This window comes from Falco cherrug, chromosome 7 (assembly GCF_023634085.1).
Source record: "Falco cherrug isolate bFalChe1 chromosome 7, bFalChe1.pri, whole genome shotgun sequence".
NCBI lineage: Eukaryota > Metazoa > Chordata > Aves > Falconiformes > Falconidae > Falco > Falco cherrug.
In genome coordinates this window covers 22,265,096-22,279,513 of record NC_073703.1, presented here as the reverse complement: position 1 = coordinate 22,279,513, position 14,418 = coordinate 22,265,096, and the positions used below count along the sequence as shown (strand labels likewise).

Genomic DNA, 14,418 nt, shown 5'->3' with positions numbered 1-14,418 from the left:
TCGTCACTCAATTTCTCTTTATTATTTAAAGAATTTACTCATTAGTAAACTTTATTACCTGTAACTAATGACAACTACCGATACTATGTATTTGGCATCTGCTCTCCTACCCCAGACCGTTCTGCTGAAAATCCTATGGAAATACTATTAGTGGGATTCCCTACCCCAGCGCATCTTCCCCTGACACTCCAACCGCTGGCTGCCACCCCTTTCATGCTGACTGATGGCAGCAGAGGGAGCACCAAGAACATGGGAAACGCTTCCCACTCCAGTTTCAGTTACCATCTTGACAGTGTTCCACGGAGGAGCACTGGGAGGAGCAACTGCAACTCCAAAACCCCTTTTTCGTCCCAAGGACATAAACAGAGAACACAGTCAGGGTCCTGAAAGAGCAAGGAGCCCAGATACAGTCATTGCAGATGGAATATTTAGCAAAAATCACCTGTCAAACTCAACAACTTTATAACTCGGGGAAAGAGCTGATTTTTTTCCAAAAACACAGCCTGCATATTCTACCTTGCTGTTCTGTCTTCGCCAGTTTCAATGCCTTCACTGATGAACTTCTTGTCCATGCACCGAAGCATGTAATGATTGAAACGACTTATATGTTGTATTTGACACAGGCAAAAATCACGTTCTGTGAACAGCATGACAGCAGTGCTCAGAAGTGAATCAATCTTTTTTTCACTTGAACTGCAACATCACTGCCACCAGCTACAGCTACATGGTAAAGAGTTAGACACATTCACCTACAAGGAAGCTCCAGTTAGAACAGATTTACTGAGCTCCAGAATTCCTAGACTGGGATTGCAACAGACATAGGAAAGTATGTGACCTGTTCCTGCTCTTCAACCTATCTCCCAAGCTGAGAAGACAGATCACTGGTATGTCCCTTCCCCACATCATACGACTGGATTTCAGCTGTTAACCTCAGAATTTTTCAACTACTATTGTATTGCCAAACTTGTGTTTCAGTAGGCACAGATATTTAGTGCATCTACTGTACTCAGACTTCGAGACCACTTCCAGTACATCGGTACATTTTATACTCAACTGCTTCAGTCTTTTACAACTGTGCGGTTCCCAGACACATCACTGAACTCAAGCATTAGCTAGCAGAACTCCATATGACTTGAAGCTCATGCTGGAATAATGAAGGCATGATTTTAAAACTGGTTTTCCTAAATGTGCTTCTATTTTAGTACAAATACACATCCTTACATTTCAATGTAACAGAGAAAAAGGTCTTAAGAATACTGAATATTCACTCTCTCCCCTTCAACAAAGTACACTGAATAATCATCAGTGAAGAAAAAAGGATCAGGACAATACATCTGCTGAAGAAAGAAAAGAAAAGCTGTCAGATTCTTTACATTTGATTTTCTGATAGTTATATAATTCAAGTATATACAGAGATACACCTGTGAAAGCTCATATTTTTCTCATAAAGGAAGTGAAACTACAGTTGTTTTTTCAGCCTCACAATTACCTGAAATATTCTCTTTTCAGCCCCTCGTTGTTTGGTGTATTCTTTAGGCAGGAATTCTTTTAGGCTAGGGAAAAAAAATATCCGTAGTTAATGGTGCTGTCTTAAGTGGGGATCCTTTTCATGCTCCTTTATTGGCATTAAGTCCCCCAAGCTTCCTAAAATGGGCATAAAATACCTATCAAGTGAAACAAAACACTCTGGCTGGGTGAGAGCAAGAGGATAGCTACATAATGAAGAAAACCACTTCAGTTACATCCCCACTTAATGCCTCTTCGTATTTTGAAAAGTCATCAAAAGTAAGTAATAGCTGGGACTCCTTCTGTTCTTAGCCTATATGATGTCTCTCAGCAGCTCAGAGGGGTTCACATCTAAACCCCAACACACTCAGTGCAATCTGCGGGAGGGAGGGGACATCAAAACTCGAGCCAGCTCTGCATCTGAGTTCAGGCACTGCTGTTACTTTCCAGTAGCATTCTGATTTACTGACATGCAGGACCAAGTTCTTCCTCTCTGTCTTCCAAGAAATTTTAGAACACTACTATCTTACCGAAAAACCACAAAGACATTGAAGTGGACACTTAATACCAGTCAGTATCTCAAAAAAAAAAAAAAAAAAAGAAAAAGTAAAAAATAACCAGTCCTAGTTTCTGGAGCACTCAAATACTAAGGGTCTCTGAATACAAAGTTAATTAAGCAAGTTCAGCCTCCATGATATAGTCAGAAAAAATTATCTTTAAACACCTCAGCTGTACTTCCTCGCTGTACAATAAAATTAACCTTTTCTCTCAGCCAAACAACACCTCAGTTTGAAGACATATCAACCACCCTTTAACAAACATCAGTTCTTTTCCGGATTGCACCTTCCTATCTGGGACACTCTACTCTGATGAAACTATTTCATATATTCAGCAGTTCATTTTCAACCTGAATAAACTTCCACAGTTCAAAAATATGTTTTCTAAGGATCCTCCCTGCTTTGGACTATCAAGAATCACAGAAAAAGTATGACTGGAGAGTCTCCTCCTCATTTTGATTTAAGCAAGCACACTACTAACACAGAAAGCTAGAACTACCAACTATCATAGCAAGTTACAAGTTTTAAGAAGGATGGATTTTTTAAAATAAGATTTTAAAAAAAATTGCTCAACTGTTCTGTGGGGGGTTTCTTGGGTTGGGGGCAGGGGGGCATGGATGTTTGTGGCTGGGATTTTTTTTTGTTTTATTTTAAAACACAAAAGCCTGCCATTGCAGACAACAAATAAAAATAACTCCAAAGAGTAAATCAGGATTTTGTGCTTTCTTCAAAAGTACTATTCAGTAGTGAGATAATCAGCTTTGTTCTTTCCATAAAGCTCCAGCAGTATAAATCAAAGTAAGAACAACTGTCCTTGCTAATCTTTCTTCCAATGCTCCGGTAGTTATATCTCACTAATACATGATAATGAAATCTCTTCTCAGGACTTACTTACACAGGCACATCATGGGACAGCGAAGGCTGGAGAGCCAAATTAACTTTGTAGATAATAACTGAATACAGTTTATTATCCTAAAAAGCTGGTGCCTTTATTCTGAAAGACATAGTGCTTTTATACAGAATTTTATAGGTTCAAACCAATTTGGCTAAATTAATTTTCAAAGCAAATGAAAAACAAAAACAAAAACCCAAACCAAACCAAACAAAAAACCCAACCCCAAACCTAGTTAAACTCAATTTAGTTCTGGAAATGGATTTATATAGAAAAATGATAGCAATCAATGTACTTCCAACTCTCATCTTTTATTAACCAGAGTTAATTTTCTCAGCTATCTGTATGTAGATAAACTATGAAGACCATTACCTTCTTAAGCATGCCTGCTTACTTTGTTAGCTAATATACACTCTAAGACATTGCTGAGCAAACATTATTTAGACCTTCTTTAGCATCAAGAGTTAAGAAAACAAATCTGAGCTTTGTCCATCAAGCACCATTTGGTATACTCTTGCACATGTAGCTGCCAGTTAGATCAGGTGCTTTTTCCTTGTATCACCTTCCCTTATTTTTCAATCAATAGATAAGTAATCACCTCAACCGAGAGAGTAAAATGCTAGTTGTAAACAGACTGAAATTACTTTAATGCTACACCTATAATCTAAGATATTTTCTTTACAATACAACAAACAATAGTTTCACTTTATTTAGCAGATTGTTTAATGGAGTTAGCAAAATCTCCTGGAATATACCATCTTCTTTAATCTCTTTAATTATATATCATTACAATGGACAATGAACTCAGTTTAAAAAAAGCATCTAATAGCAAGCAGCGTTTATTTAACTTCATTAGCTGTGAGTTTGTTCCTGCAGTTCTGAAGATTATACATGAGTGCCAACATATTATTGTTTTTCATTAGCATAAAGGTATATCCAGTGTTCTTGAAAAAGGCAGTTTAAGACTATAAAACAGGCTATATTAAATAAGTGAGCTTACTGGTCACCAAGCATGCTTGGAAATAAAAAGCAGAGGTGGGCGGCTTTAGGTGCTCCTTTCCTATCTGCATATGAATAGTACAAGTTCTTCATTAGATCCTCTCTCAGCTAATTTAAACACAGTGTTCCTCTGTAGGCACAATGCAAAACTTCAGCTGTATGAGGAAGGGCATGAAAAAGGACGATTTGCAATTTGATAGTTTGAGAGCTTTCACAATTTACTTTGGCATGAGCTTCAAGGAAATTCCAACAACCAATACCAAAGCGTTAACAAGATGTAGGCAATAATGTTCGTCTGTGCCAAGAATAAGTTATCAATGACAAAAAAGGACACAAAAGATCTCTCTCTATAAACATCTTGCAGACATGGCAAACCAAACTAAGCTGTTTCAAAACAATGATATGGATTACTAATGCTATTGTGTTACATGCTGGTTTCTGCATGAGCTGACAGACTCTCCTTAAGGGAATCTGCAGCATGTTCAGGTTTCAGTGGTGAGTGAATGGACACCTCTCAAATGTATTTCACATATTGAGCTGCAGCACACAGTTTACATAAATCATAACTACTTTCATACTTGAAAAGAATCAATGTTCATCTACCAAAATGCAGGAAATAGTTGGATGAAACTTAAAAAGCTCAATCTTTTTCAAGAAAAAAAACCCAATTTTTTTTTCTGAAAGGACAAGAGGCTCATTTCTAGAAAAAAAAAATAATCAGCATTTATCTACACCATTTATATATATTATTCATAATGACTTAGGAGTACTTGACTTGCGTGGACTCACAAAACCAAAGCATGCTTTCATAAAAAGGCTGTGATGAAGGCTATGTACAGCCAAATGCATACAAAAAGAAATCATAAACATGTACACTTGAAATTAGAAAGCAACAACCAAGAACTTACAGTTCTGGAGCAGGCTCCTCTACAGAGGGCAAAACAGAATCACTTCTAGATCAGAAATCCCTAATTTTATGAAACTGATTACACACCAGGATAGTGACCTGCAGGACTTGATTCTAATACAGTCAAAAAACATTTAAATGGGGTGGGGGGGGGTGGGGGGAGGGGAAGAAAAGGGGGGAAAAAAAGTAAGAGATTCCCTGCAGAAAATAACAAGGTTCTAAATTTTGGAATTCCAGTTCTAAATGATTTCCACTGGAGTGACATTCTTCTGACATATAGTTATTTATACCTTTCATTTCCATTAGGATAAAAAAAAAAAAGATAATGGACTTCATATGTGTGATAACTTTATTCTGTGGTGGAAGTCTTTTTTTGCAATATCTATTGCACATCTATTAAATGCAATATCTAGCTTTGCATAAAAGGAGAAACATCAGCCAGCCAGCAGGTTCAGTCCACCATAAAACACATCTAATATATGGGAGCATAAAAAAAAAAAAAAAAAAAAGGAAAAAAAGAAAAAAATCCCTTACACTGAGAAGACCAAGTAGAACACCTAGGAAAAACCTAGAAAAATTTAAGCAACTGAACTCTGCACAGCAGTTTGCAAAAATTGCTGGTTAAGTTTGTGGGGAATTATTGCTTTAAAAATTAAAAACAACTACTGCTGGGAACACCTAACTCTTGAAATCATTAAGACGACACAACATCAGCTTGTCACGAGGTAATACCCTAATGGTTTGCTGCAGGAATGAGCGAGTGGAGGGAGAAGGGAAGCAGACAATGGGCAAATCCCACAGGAAGACTGTTGCGTAACTGTTCACAGTTCCAGGGAATAAGAACCAGGAGTAGACTGAAGCTATTACACTGGGTCCCCATAACCCTCAGAGACATCAGTAGCTCTGTTCGGAAATGTTTGTGGGCCAGTCAGTAGCAAACAGTACAAAGGAAAGATGACTGGATCTGGCGGATGTTTGTTCACATGCTTGCATAACCAAAATCTTTCAAACGCAAAGTGTGTCATACCACCAGTGCTGCAGCACTGCATATTCCAAAGCAAACCACCATTTTAAAGTGATTCCCTGAGATACAGCAAACCCCAGACACCGGCTCATAAAGGAAAAATGAGAGTCAGCAGTGAGCACGTGGCCAGACAGGACAGAAACCAAATATGCACCCACTGTTTTGTGCATCCCATTAAGGTATCCGTGAGCCTCATATGTAAGCAAAGCTTCATGGACTGTGCAGTAAATAGCTTTCTTTTACCTTCCTACATTCCCTTCCTCAGGCTCCAGACCTTGGTTAATCATACTACAGGCAAACCAATCCAAAATCAGAATGGGTAGAAAAATGGGACATCTAAACTTCAGTCAAACTAAACTTCCCTGCTGATAGCAGTAAGGTATCACAATAAAGGTCAAATAAAGGTTAAAGGATGGGCCAATTTGTAAGCAGGACTCCTGTCCATGTCTGAAAAGAGCACGATTTTAGATATCTATTAACACAAAGCCACGAGGGAATGAATCTGAACAATTGATTAATGCTACTAAAAAATTTGGAAAATTTAACCTCTACACAAAGCAATATTAAATTTATTCAAATGGCAAAGCATCTTTGTACACATTCGTGTACTTTCCTAGCAAATCAGACATCGTGACAATGTACCGTTGTACACTTAATTCACACATGGCATAACTAAATGCAGGCAGAAGTAGGCCTCTAAGGAAGAACAAAATCCCAGTTCTCCCACATTGCCAGGTGGTTGGGGAAACCAGCTGCAGACCAAACTGGCACCATAGGGGGAACTGGTGCCCTGTGCTGCCTAATGAGCCACTGCCAAAGCTCCCCTCATCAGCTGGTGTTGCTAATTTGTGCAATAAGGCTCCTTTCGCAGGGAGACTGCTACAGAAAACATGCTGAATCTGATTACCTCTGCCTGGAGTACTGAAATGCATTTAGTCTGTGACAATATTAGTTACACACGAGGCCACCCAAATTTAGAACTTAGAAGTGTTTACTCTAAAAATCCAGGTTTGTGTTTGTGTTCTACATGAGGTCCAAACTGGATCTGTGCTTGGAAGCCTCCAAACTCGCAGGCCTTCTCAAAGGAGACAGGATGGGAACCATTCAGAATGTCATCGCGAGCCTATGGGGGTAAGCAAAGACATGTCAGAGACATCCACAGTAACTATTACATCTCTCAAATTCCTTGAAAGCTTGAACATGGCCCAAGCATCTGGCGACACACTTTTCCGTCTGAATGTCTTTATTATTCCATTTTGGATGTGTTTATGACTACTAAAATAAACAAAGGCCTAGATTATTTTCTGGTGAATATCTACAGAGACTTACTGAAACCACAATCACAACAACTTTCATCAGAAAGAGGACTTGACACCCATTTCCTGCTGTATGTGTATATAACATCCATATGTACATTTATATGTATGTACACATATATATGTGTGTGTACATACACACATCTAAAGGCTCTTATCTTACCACCTTATAATAGCAGGCAAAATGATCTTTATAACTAGTATGTAAACTCTAGATCACTATTATAGAAATGGCAACAGGAGAAAGCAAACAGCATTTTCCTTCCTTTTGTTTAAATTTAGCGGTCATACGAGATGATGGATTTTATAGCTGTGGCAATAGAAGGCTCATCTATCCATAGACAAAAACCACAAGGCAGTATCAACACATACTATCATAACAGTAGCCTGAAAGAAATAGCTAAGTGGCAGAACAGCTCAGTGTGATACAGTCTTCTAAAAATACCTGAAAAATTTAATGCGGTCTTACAAGCAATGTCACCTTTATCTTTTGCCTCAGAGTTCTACAGTGTAATTTAGAGCAATCCCATTTGAATCAGCCGCAAGTACAACTGAACATTCCATTAAACCTTCAAGGTTGTGGTTGGGGTTTTTTGTTTTGTTTTGTTCTTTAAAAAAAAAAAACAACTTTAACAAAGAGTTTAAAAGCCTGCTTTTTTCAGACTACATTACAGGCAGCTGCACTGGAGCCTTCAGTTAAGTAGTGTCTACTGAATAAAACCTCTTTGCTTTGCTAAGGCACGTGTAGCACTTCTAACAGTATGGGGAAGCTGCCTAGGTGCCCTCCCACCACGTTACGTGATACAGTCTGTTTTGAACGGGAAGCATGCCTGCCTTGTGCGCTGTCTGGGATGAAGGTTGGAAAGGGAGTGTAGAAGCAGCTCCCTCACTGATCAGGTGGAAGAGAAAGAGATGAGAAGCGGAAAGCTGGTTGCATGACTGACCTGAGATTCTAAATTACAGAGAAACCATCACAGAATGGGGAGAAGAACTAAAAAGAACAACTTAGAAAACTAAAGGCATTAATGAATTTTAAAGAAACAGGATGTGAAAGTCAATGGATTTTTGCCTGAGTATCCAATATTGGCTTGAAAGTTTTTGATTAAAAAGAATCAGCAAAAGCTCTGTACTATCGTGTAGTTCTTGGAGGGACAGACAAAAAGCCAAATCAAAGGACATCCAGAACTGGAAGATGGAGCATTTCAGCAACAAAATTTTTCTCATTAACCTGCACAGGTTTCCTCAGACAAGGTAGAACCCATACTTCTGGTCTACATACTGTACCTGAACATAAAGCAAATTAAGCTGAACAGGATCTCTTGAATCTACGTTCTGGTCTGAATAAAAAAACTTTCGTCTCAACAGTAGTGTTTCATTTTCATCGACTCCTTGTTCTCTAAACGTTCGGCTGTGATCTAGCCAATTTACTGTAACAGAACCATAGACATTCACATTGTTAAATACACAGTGTTGCCAGTGTTAAAAGCGGTTGCGAAAATCATGTCATAAGTGGCATTTCCACTGGAGAGGGAAGCACCGCAAAGAATTTTGCTTTCATTTCCATTTCTAGTCATCAGTGTTGAAGAATGAATAACAGTGTTGAGAACTGAATAACAGCACTGCTCAGAAACAAGAATTTCCTATGGCACAAAGCACCAGTAATACTGTTGAAGAAACAACGATAGTACCATTTTAATACTAAATTTAGAACTTCAAAGCTTCATTGCAAAATTACTTAAAGTTCACCACACTTTCCCCCTAAAACCAGTTGTTGTCTGTTTACTTTTCTTATCCCTGAGTACAATTTTAAAACATCTTCCTGCTAGTCACAGTTAATTTTAGTGCCTTAATGTAAAACAGAAAAAAATATTCTCAGGAATTTACACATAAAACTAATCAAATACTGTCTCAGTTCTTTGGCAAACTCCGTTTACACTTAATATTTATACCTTCAAAGACAAAACTACCTTTTGATGGCTTTCAGTAAGCCTCAATATTTAGATATCCAGCTTTAATGAAAGAGAGAAAAAGTTCATTATAGAAATGATCCTTCATGCCCCTACACTACCGAAAAATTAACAAAAAACACTTCAAAAGACCTGTTAAATCTCATAGCTAGAGACAACAGCTTGTCCATTTAGCTAGTTTTAAAAATACCTGGTAGCAGATGACATTATATATAAAAGGATGCAAAATACAGGTAGGGATCAATTGAGACACGCTGAGGAATCTAAAAATGCATTCCTGTATGGTTTTCTTGCACTGTACTGTGGAAAGATATGAATTGAAGAATTATCCTGGAATACACTACTCACAATCATCATCTGTATGAAGCTTTGCTTTCAGTTTTTCCATTTTTCTTTCATCACGCAACAGTGTCCTGTCTTTCTTAAGTGTTCCTGTACTCTCCTCTTTCTTCTCTTCGATGCTCTCCTGGATTAAGGAATATTCCTCATAATTTGTTATTCCTGGAATTATAAATAAATCCAGTGATTGCAACAATAAAAATTTAATACGTTTTAGGAGAAGTGAAATATTATTTTCCACATATTACAACTACAATGGTTAATTTCCAATATAGTAAAGATATTCCAGATGAAATGCTAAAACAGTGTATGGGGAAGGAGATCCCAAGAATAATCTAAACTTGCGCATTCCAAGACATGTCTCCAGTATCTGGCATTATCCTTCAAATACACCATTCCTTCATCATATGCTGCATTTGCCACTTTCAGAGAGATGTTAAGGTTTTTTTCTTATCTACCAGGAGACACTGCCAGTTCAAAAACATGATGGAATTAAAAATAGCAGTAAATTCCAGAATGGAGACATGCCATAGTAAATTTCCTTTCATGGATGCCTACAATTACTTCCTAAGAACTGAGCAATTTCAGCTTGCTCACGATGTGTAGAAGAAATGGGGCAGAACAGACTGAGGCACAGAAACCATGTGAAATACAATTATTTTTTTTAGAGTTTCAAAAGTAAATTCTTCCCATGAATTTTACATGAAATGGAATCAAAACTCAGTTCACAACATTTAGCATATGTGCTAAATTTCTCTAATTTCTTTGTGCTGTTTGGTTTTTTTCCACTGCTTGGTAAAGCATGTTTGTTATACAGGAAAGCAAATTAAATGCTCACCTACGTGACCCCATTAAAGAAAATAAGTCAAATTTTTTTGAAGTAAATTAGTTACAACACATTAGAATCCAGCATAGAAACACTCAAACAAAATTGAAATGAATGAATTTAAATTCAGCTTAATTCACTTTCCAAGTAAATTAGTCTAAATTAAATTAAGGCCACTTTAATTCTAAATGAGAATTAAGCAACAGTTTAAGATGACTTAAACTAATCCATGTTGGATGCATGTTTATAGTTGAATAAGAATTAGTTTTCCAAAATGGGTCTATTTAGATAAATACAAAGACAGGCAATAAGACCATATAAGACACATTTATGACCAGCTACTCTGGATAGCTTCCATGTGTCATTTCACAAATGATATAGTACTGTGATCAACTCTTAATTGTAACAACACAGAGCCCTAAGTTTAGGTATATTCCAAGTCACCAGTATTTATCTTTTATCTCGTGAAAATTAAAAATAAATTTAATTCTAATTCTCTACCATATAGCAGGAAAGTGTATGTAAGTGTATCACATAATAAAAGCTTTATAACTGTACTGTCAGGTAACTTTGTGCCTTCAAGTGCTAAATACTGAAGTTTAAGAATGTAGCTAACTCTCTATTGACTTCCATAAAACCTGCACAACAGATTTAAAAGCCACTGTTTGGTAAATGTTAACTGATAACAATTTTTTTTAACATATGTGCCAATTTCTAGTCAGTAATACACATAACATCCTAAAAATCAAGACTCAAATACAGCAGAAACCCAAATTCTTAAGTATGTGGGTCCCAAAATCTTACCTATCCTGCTGCAAATGGTAACCAGCAATTCACCAACTGTTTTAGAATCATCCACCATGACTGTTTTCACTGAGCCATCCAACATACGTATTTTCTGTGGTCTCTGTTTCTTTTTGTACTCCAGTATATCCTAGGAAATAAACAATACTGCCTCTAAATGCTTTTGGAAGCCACCACAAGCCAGCCCACTAACTTAGATACCTAAATCAGGATTTCCTCCTGCCCCCCAAACTGGGTTTTTCCTTTGTTACACTATAGGCAAACTTATTCATGTAACAAACTTGAGAAGTGACTGCTTTTAGTTCTGACAATGCAATTTTTCTAGAATTTGTCCTAGCTAGCAAGACCAAAACCTAGACAGGGCAGGACAGATCAAAGTACTTTCGTGTTGCAAAAACTAGTTTAGCATTTAAAAAGGATAGCGATGCCTTCTGGTTGTAAGCATAACGTGAGCATCATCTTTAGCACACAAGAGAACTACACTATAATGCAAGGTCACCTCAAATACAAAGCTTATTACAAGACTTTTTGTCTTTATGTTAATCACTCTGTGAAGACTCTACTGGCCACAGTAGCTCATGGTCACAACCAGGTGCAGGAAAACACTAACTATTGAGGTTCAGCAGAGAAGCGGGCCAATTTCAGGAACAGATTCAACACCCTCCTACCCCTCCAAATGCTAAACATTAGTCTTGCTGTTTGGAAAACAAGTTTTCTAAAAACGTGTTGATGAAAGAAGCAACTGAACTGCACCATACCCCATTTCTCAGCATGTAATAATCCAGTGTTCTTCCAGCCTCCAACCATATGCCTTTTCGAGGATCATCATCTGACAAGAACAATCCATAGTCAGAGGCTGTGGAACAGAAGAGACAGAGAGGCATTGAAAAATATAAAACCTAATAAAGCCAACATGGTTTTATTCAAGGTTATACAGCTCCACGGATAAGCTTTCATTATACTTATCTTCCATTCTTAATGAACATTAGATAAAATTTTTTTTCTGTGCCTCAGAAAATACTTGGCTTAGCAGCAGACAGCAGGGTAGATCAGGCTTTATGGAAGACTTGAACAAAAGCTTCACTAAGCAAGAACATGTCACATCTACTGTGTAATTTGTATTATATTTGTAATTACTTCTCTTTAAGACAAGCTTTTTCAAATGCTTATAGGTCTTGCTTTGGAATTGACTAACCAAAAATACAAGCAGTTTGGGCTTAACCATAGTACACTATTTCAAGCAGTAGTTCTATTTAAAAAAAATATAGCTAGTTTTCAATCCTTCACATATTGAATTTATGCTAAACTTCGGAACCTTTTTGGTAGATGCTTCAGGCTTAGGCATTTAAAATATACAAGGCTTCTCTATGAGGAGCAGGACAAAGTGCCCACAGTCCAGGAGGGAACAGTTACTGACCTGCTGCTCCACCGAGACACGCACGCGCCTGCGGGGACGGATGGGACCCACCCAGGGGTCCCGAGGGAGCTGGCGCAGCAGCTCGCCCAGCCACTCGCCCTTGTTTACCAGCAGCCCTGGCCAGCCGGGGCGGCCCCCACAGACAACGTGACGCCCATCTGCAGGAAGGGCAGGAAGGAGGATCCGGGGAACTACAGGCCCGTGGGCCCGGCCTCGGTGCTGGGGAAGGCCATGGAGCAGCTCCCCCCGAGTGCCGGCGCAAGCCACGTGCGGGACCGCCGGGGATCGGGCCCAGCCCGCACGGGGTTATGCCAGGCAGGTCCTGCCTGACGGGCCTGAGCTCCTTCTGCAACAACATGGCGCGCCCAGCGGACGGGGAAAGGCCGCGGGTGGTGCTGCCTGGACCTCAGCAAAGCCTTTGGCACCGTCTGCCGCAGCATCTCCTGGAGAAACCAGCTGCTCGTGGCTGGGCCAGTGTGTCCTGTGCTGGGCAACAAACTGGCCGGATAACGCACTGGCCAGCTGGGTAATGTGCTGGCCCAGACAGGTAATGCACCGGCCCAGACGGGTAACGCGCCGGGCCCAGACGGGTAACGCGCCGGCCGCAATGGCCGAGCCCAGAGCGGGTGGGGAACAGAGTTACCTCCCGCCAGCGGCCGGGCACACGGGGCGTCCCCAGGGCTCCGTGCTGGGGGCAGTCTGGTTTAGGATCTTTATCGAGGATCTGGGTGAGGGGATCGAGTGCACCCTGGCCAGCCTGCAGGCGACACCCAGCTGGGTGCAGCGCTGCCCTGCTGGGGGGCAGGGGGCTCTGTGGGGGGGCTGGGCAGGCCGGGCCCATGGGCCGAGGCCAGTTGTGTGAGGGTCACCCCGGCTCAGTGCCCGGCCCGTGGGGCACAGTGACCCCAGGCAGCTGCGGGCGGGGGCAGGGGGCTGGGAACTGCCCGGGGGGAAAGGGCCCGGGGGATGGCGGCTGAGCGTGAGCCACAGAGTGCCCAGGTGGCCAAGGAGGCCAGTGGCATCCTGGCTCGTATCAGAGGCAGCGTGGCCAGCAGGGCCGGGGCAGCGACCGGCACCCTGTACTCAGCACTGGTGAGGCTGCCCCTCGAATCCTGTGTTAGATGGGGTAATAGGAAAAATTTCCTCACTGAGAGGGCGGTCAAGCACCGGCACAGGCTGCCCTGGGAGGTGGTGGGATCACTGTCCCTGGAAGTGCTTGAAAAACACAGAGCTGTGGTGCTTAGGGACATGATTTAGTTGTGGACTTGGCAGTTCTGGGTTAACGGTTGGACTTGGTGATCTGAAAGGCCTTTTCCAACCTCAATGATTCTATGATTGTAGAATTACACCCATAAAAACAATCTCGGGAAAAATTTGCATCTACTGCAGACTAAACACATGTCAATTGAGTCTTTCAGAATCACAAGCAAATGTTAAAACTTTCATTGTCACAGAAGAACGAACCCAGGCTTAGGCTTCGAAGACCAAACTCCACGTTGACCAGACTGTCAGCTGAAGGTCCATCCATACACATGTAGAATTGTCACAGAGTACACTTGACTATCACAAACAGCCTAAACTACCGTTGACCAGCTGAGCCTGCTCTAATCACAGTTGTACAGTTTATGGTAAGGGCTTTTTCCATACGAGCTGGCCAGCTGCATGCACACAGCCTGTTACAATAGCTCTGTGCAGGGTACCTTGTTTACTTTCACCATGTGTTCAGACCCTCTGATCAGACAGTCAGGTAAAAATAGCTGCGGTTTTGGGGCAATGTTTCATCTTTAAATGTCATGCATAGCAACAATTTACATTTAACAGCATTTACATTAAACACATGTTACTCATGCAAGTATATAAAAGA

General features: G+C 40.2%; 1 protein-coding gene across 4 annotated transcripts in view; it reads right to left on the bottom strand.

The window, feature by feature from the left end:
- Positions 1-14,418, bottom strand: part of TLN2 (talin 2) — a 203,880-nt gene that overhangs the window by 100,600 nt on the left and 88,862 nt on the right. For all 4 annotated transcript variants that reach the window (XM_055715245.1, XM_055715244.1, XM_055715247.1 and 1 more), the window contains 6 exons: positions 11,896-11,993; positions 11,138-11,267; positions 9,517-9,669; positions 8,486-8,628; positions 6,881-7,008; positions 1,490-1,553 (listed from right to left, as the gene is read on the bottom strand). In XM_055715245.1, coding sequence (XP_055571220.1) covers positions 1,490-1,553; positions 6,881-7,008; positions 8,486-8,628; positions 9,517-9,669; positions 11,138-11,267; positions 11,896-11,993 — 716 coding nt within the window. The remainder of the gene's footprint in view (positions 1-1,489; positions 1,554-6,880; positions 7,009-8,485; positions 8,629-9,516; positions 9,670-11,137; positions 11,268-11,895; positions 11,994-14,418) is intronic.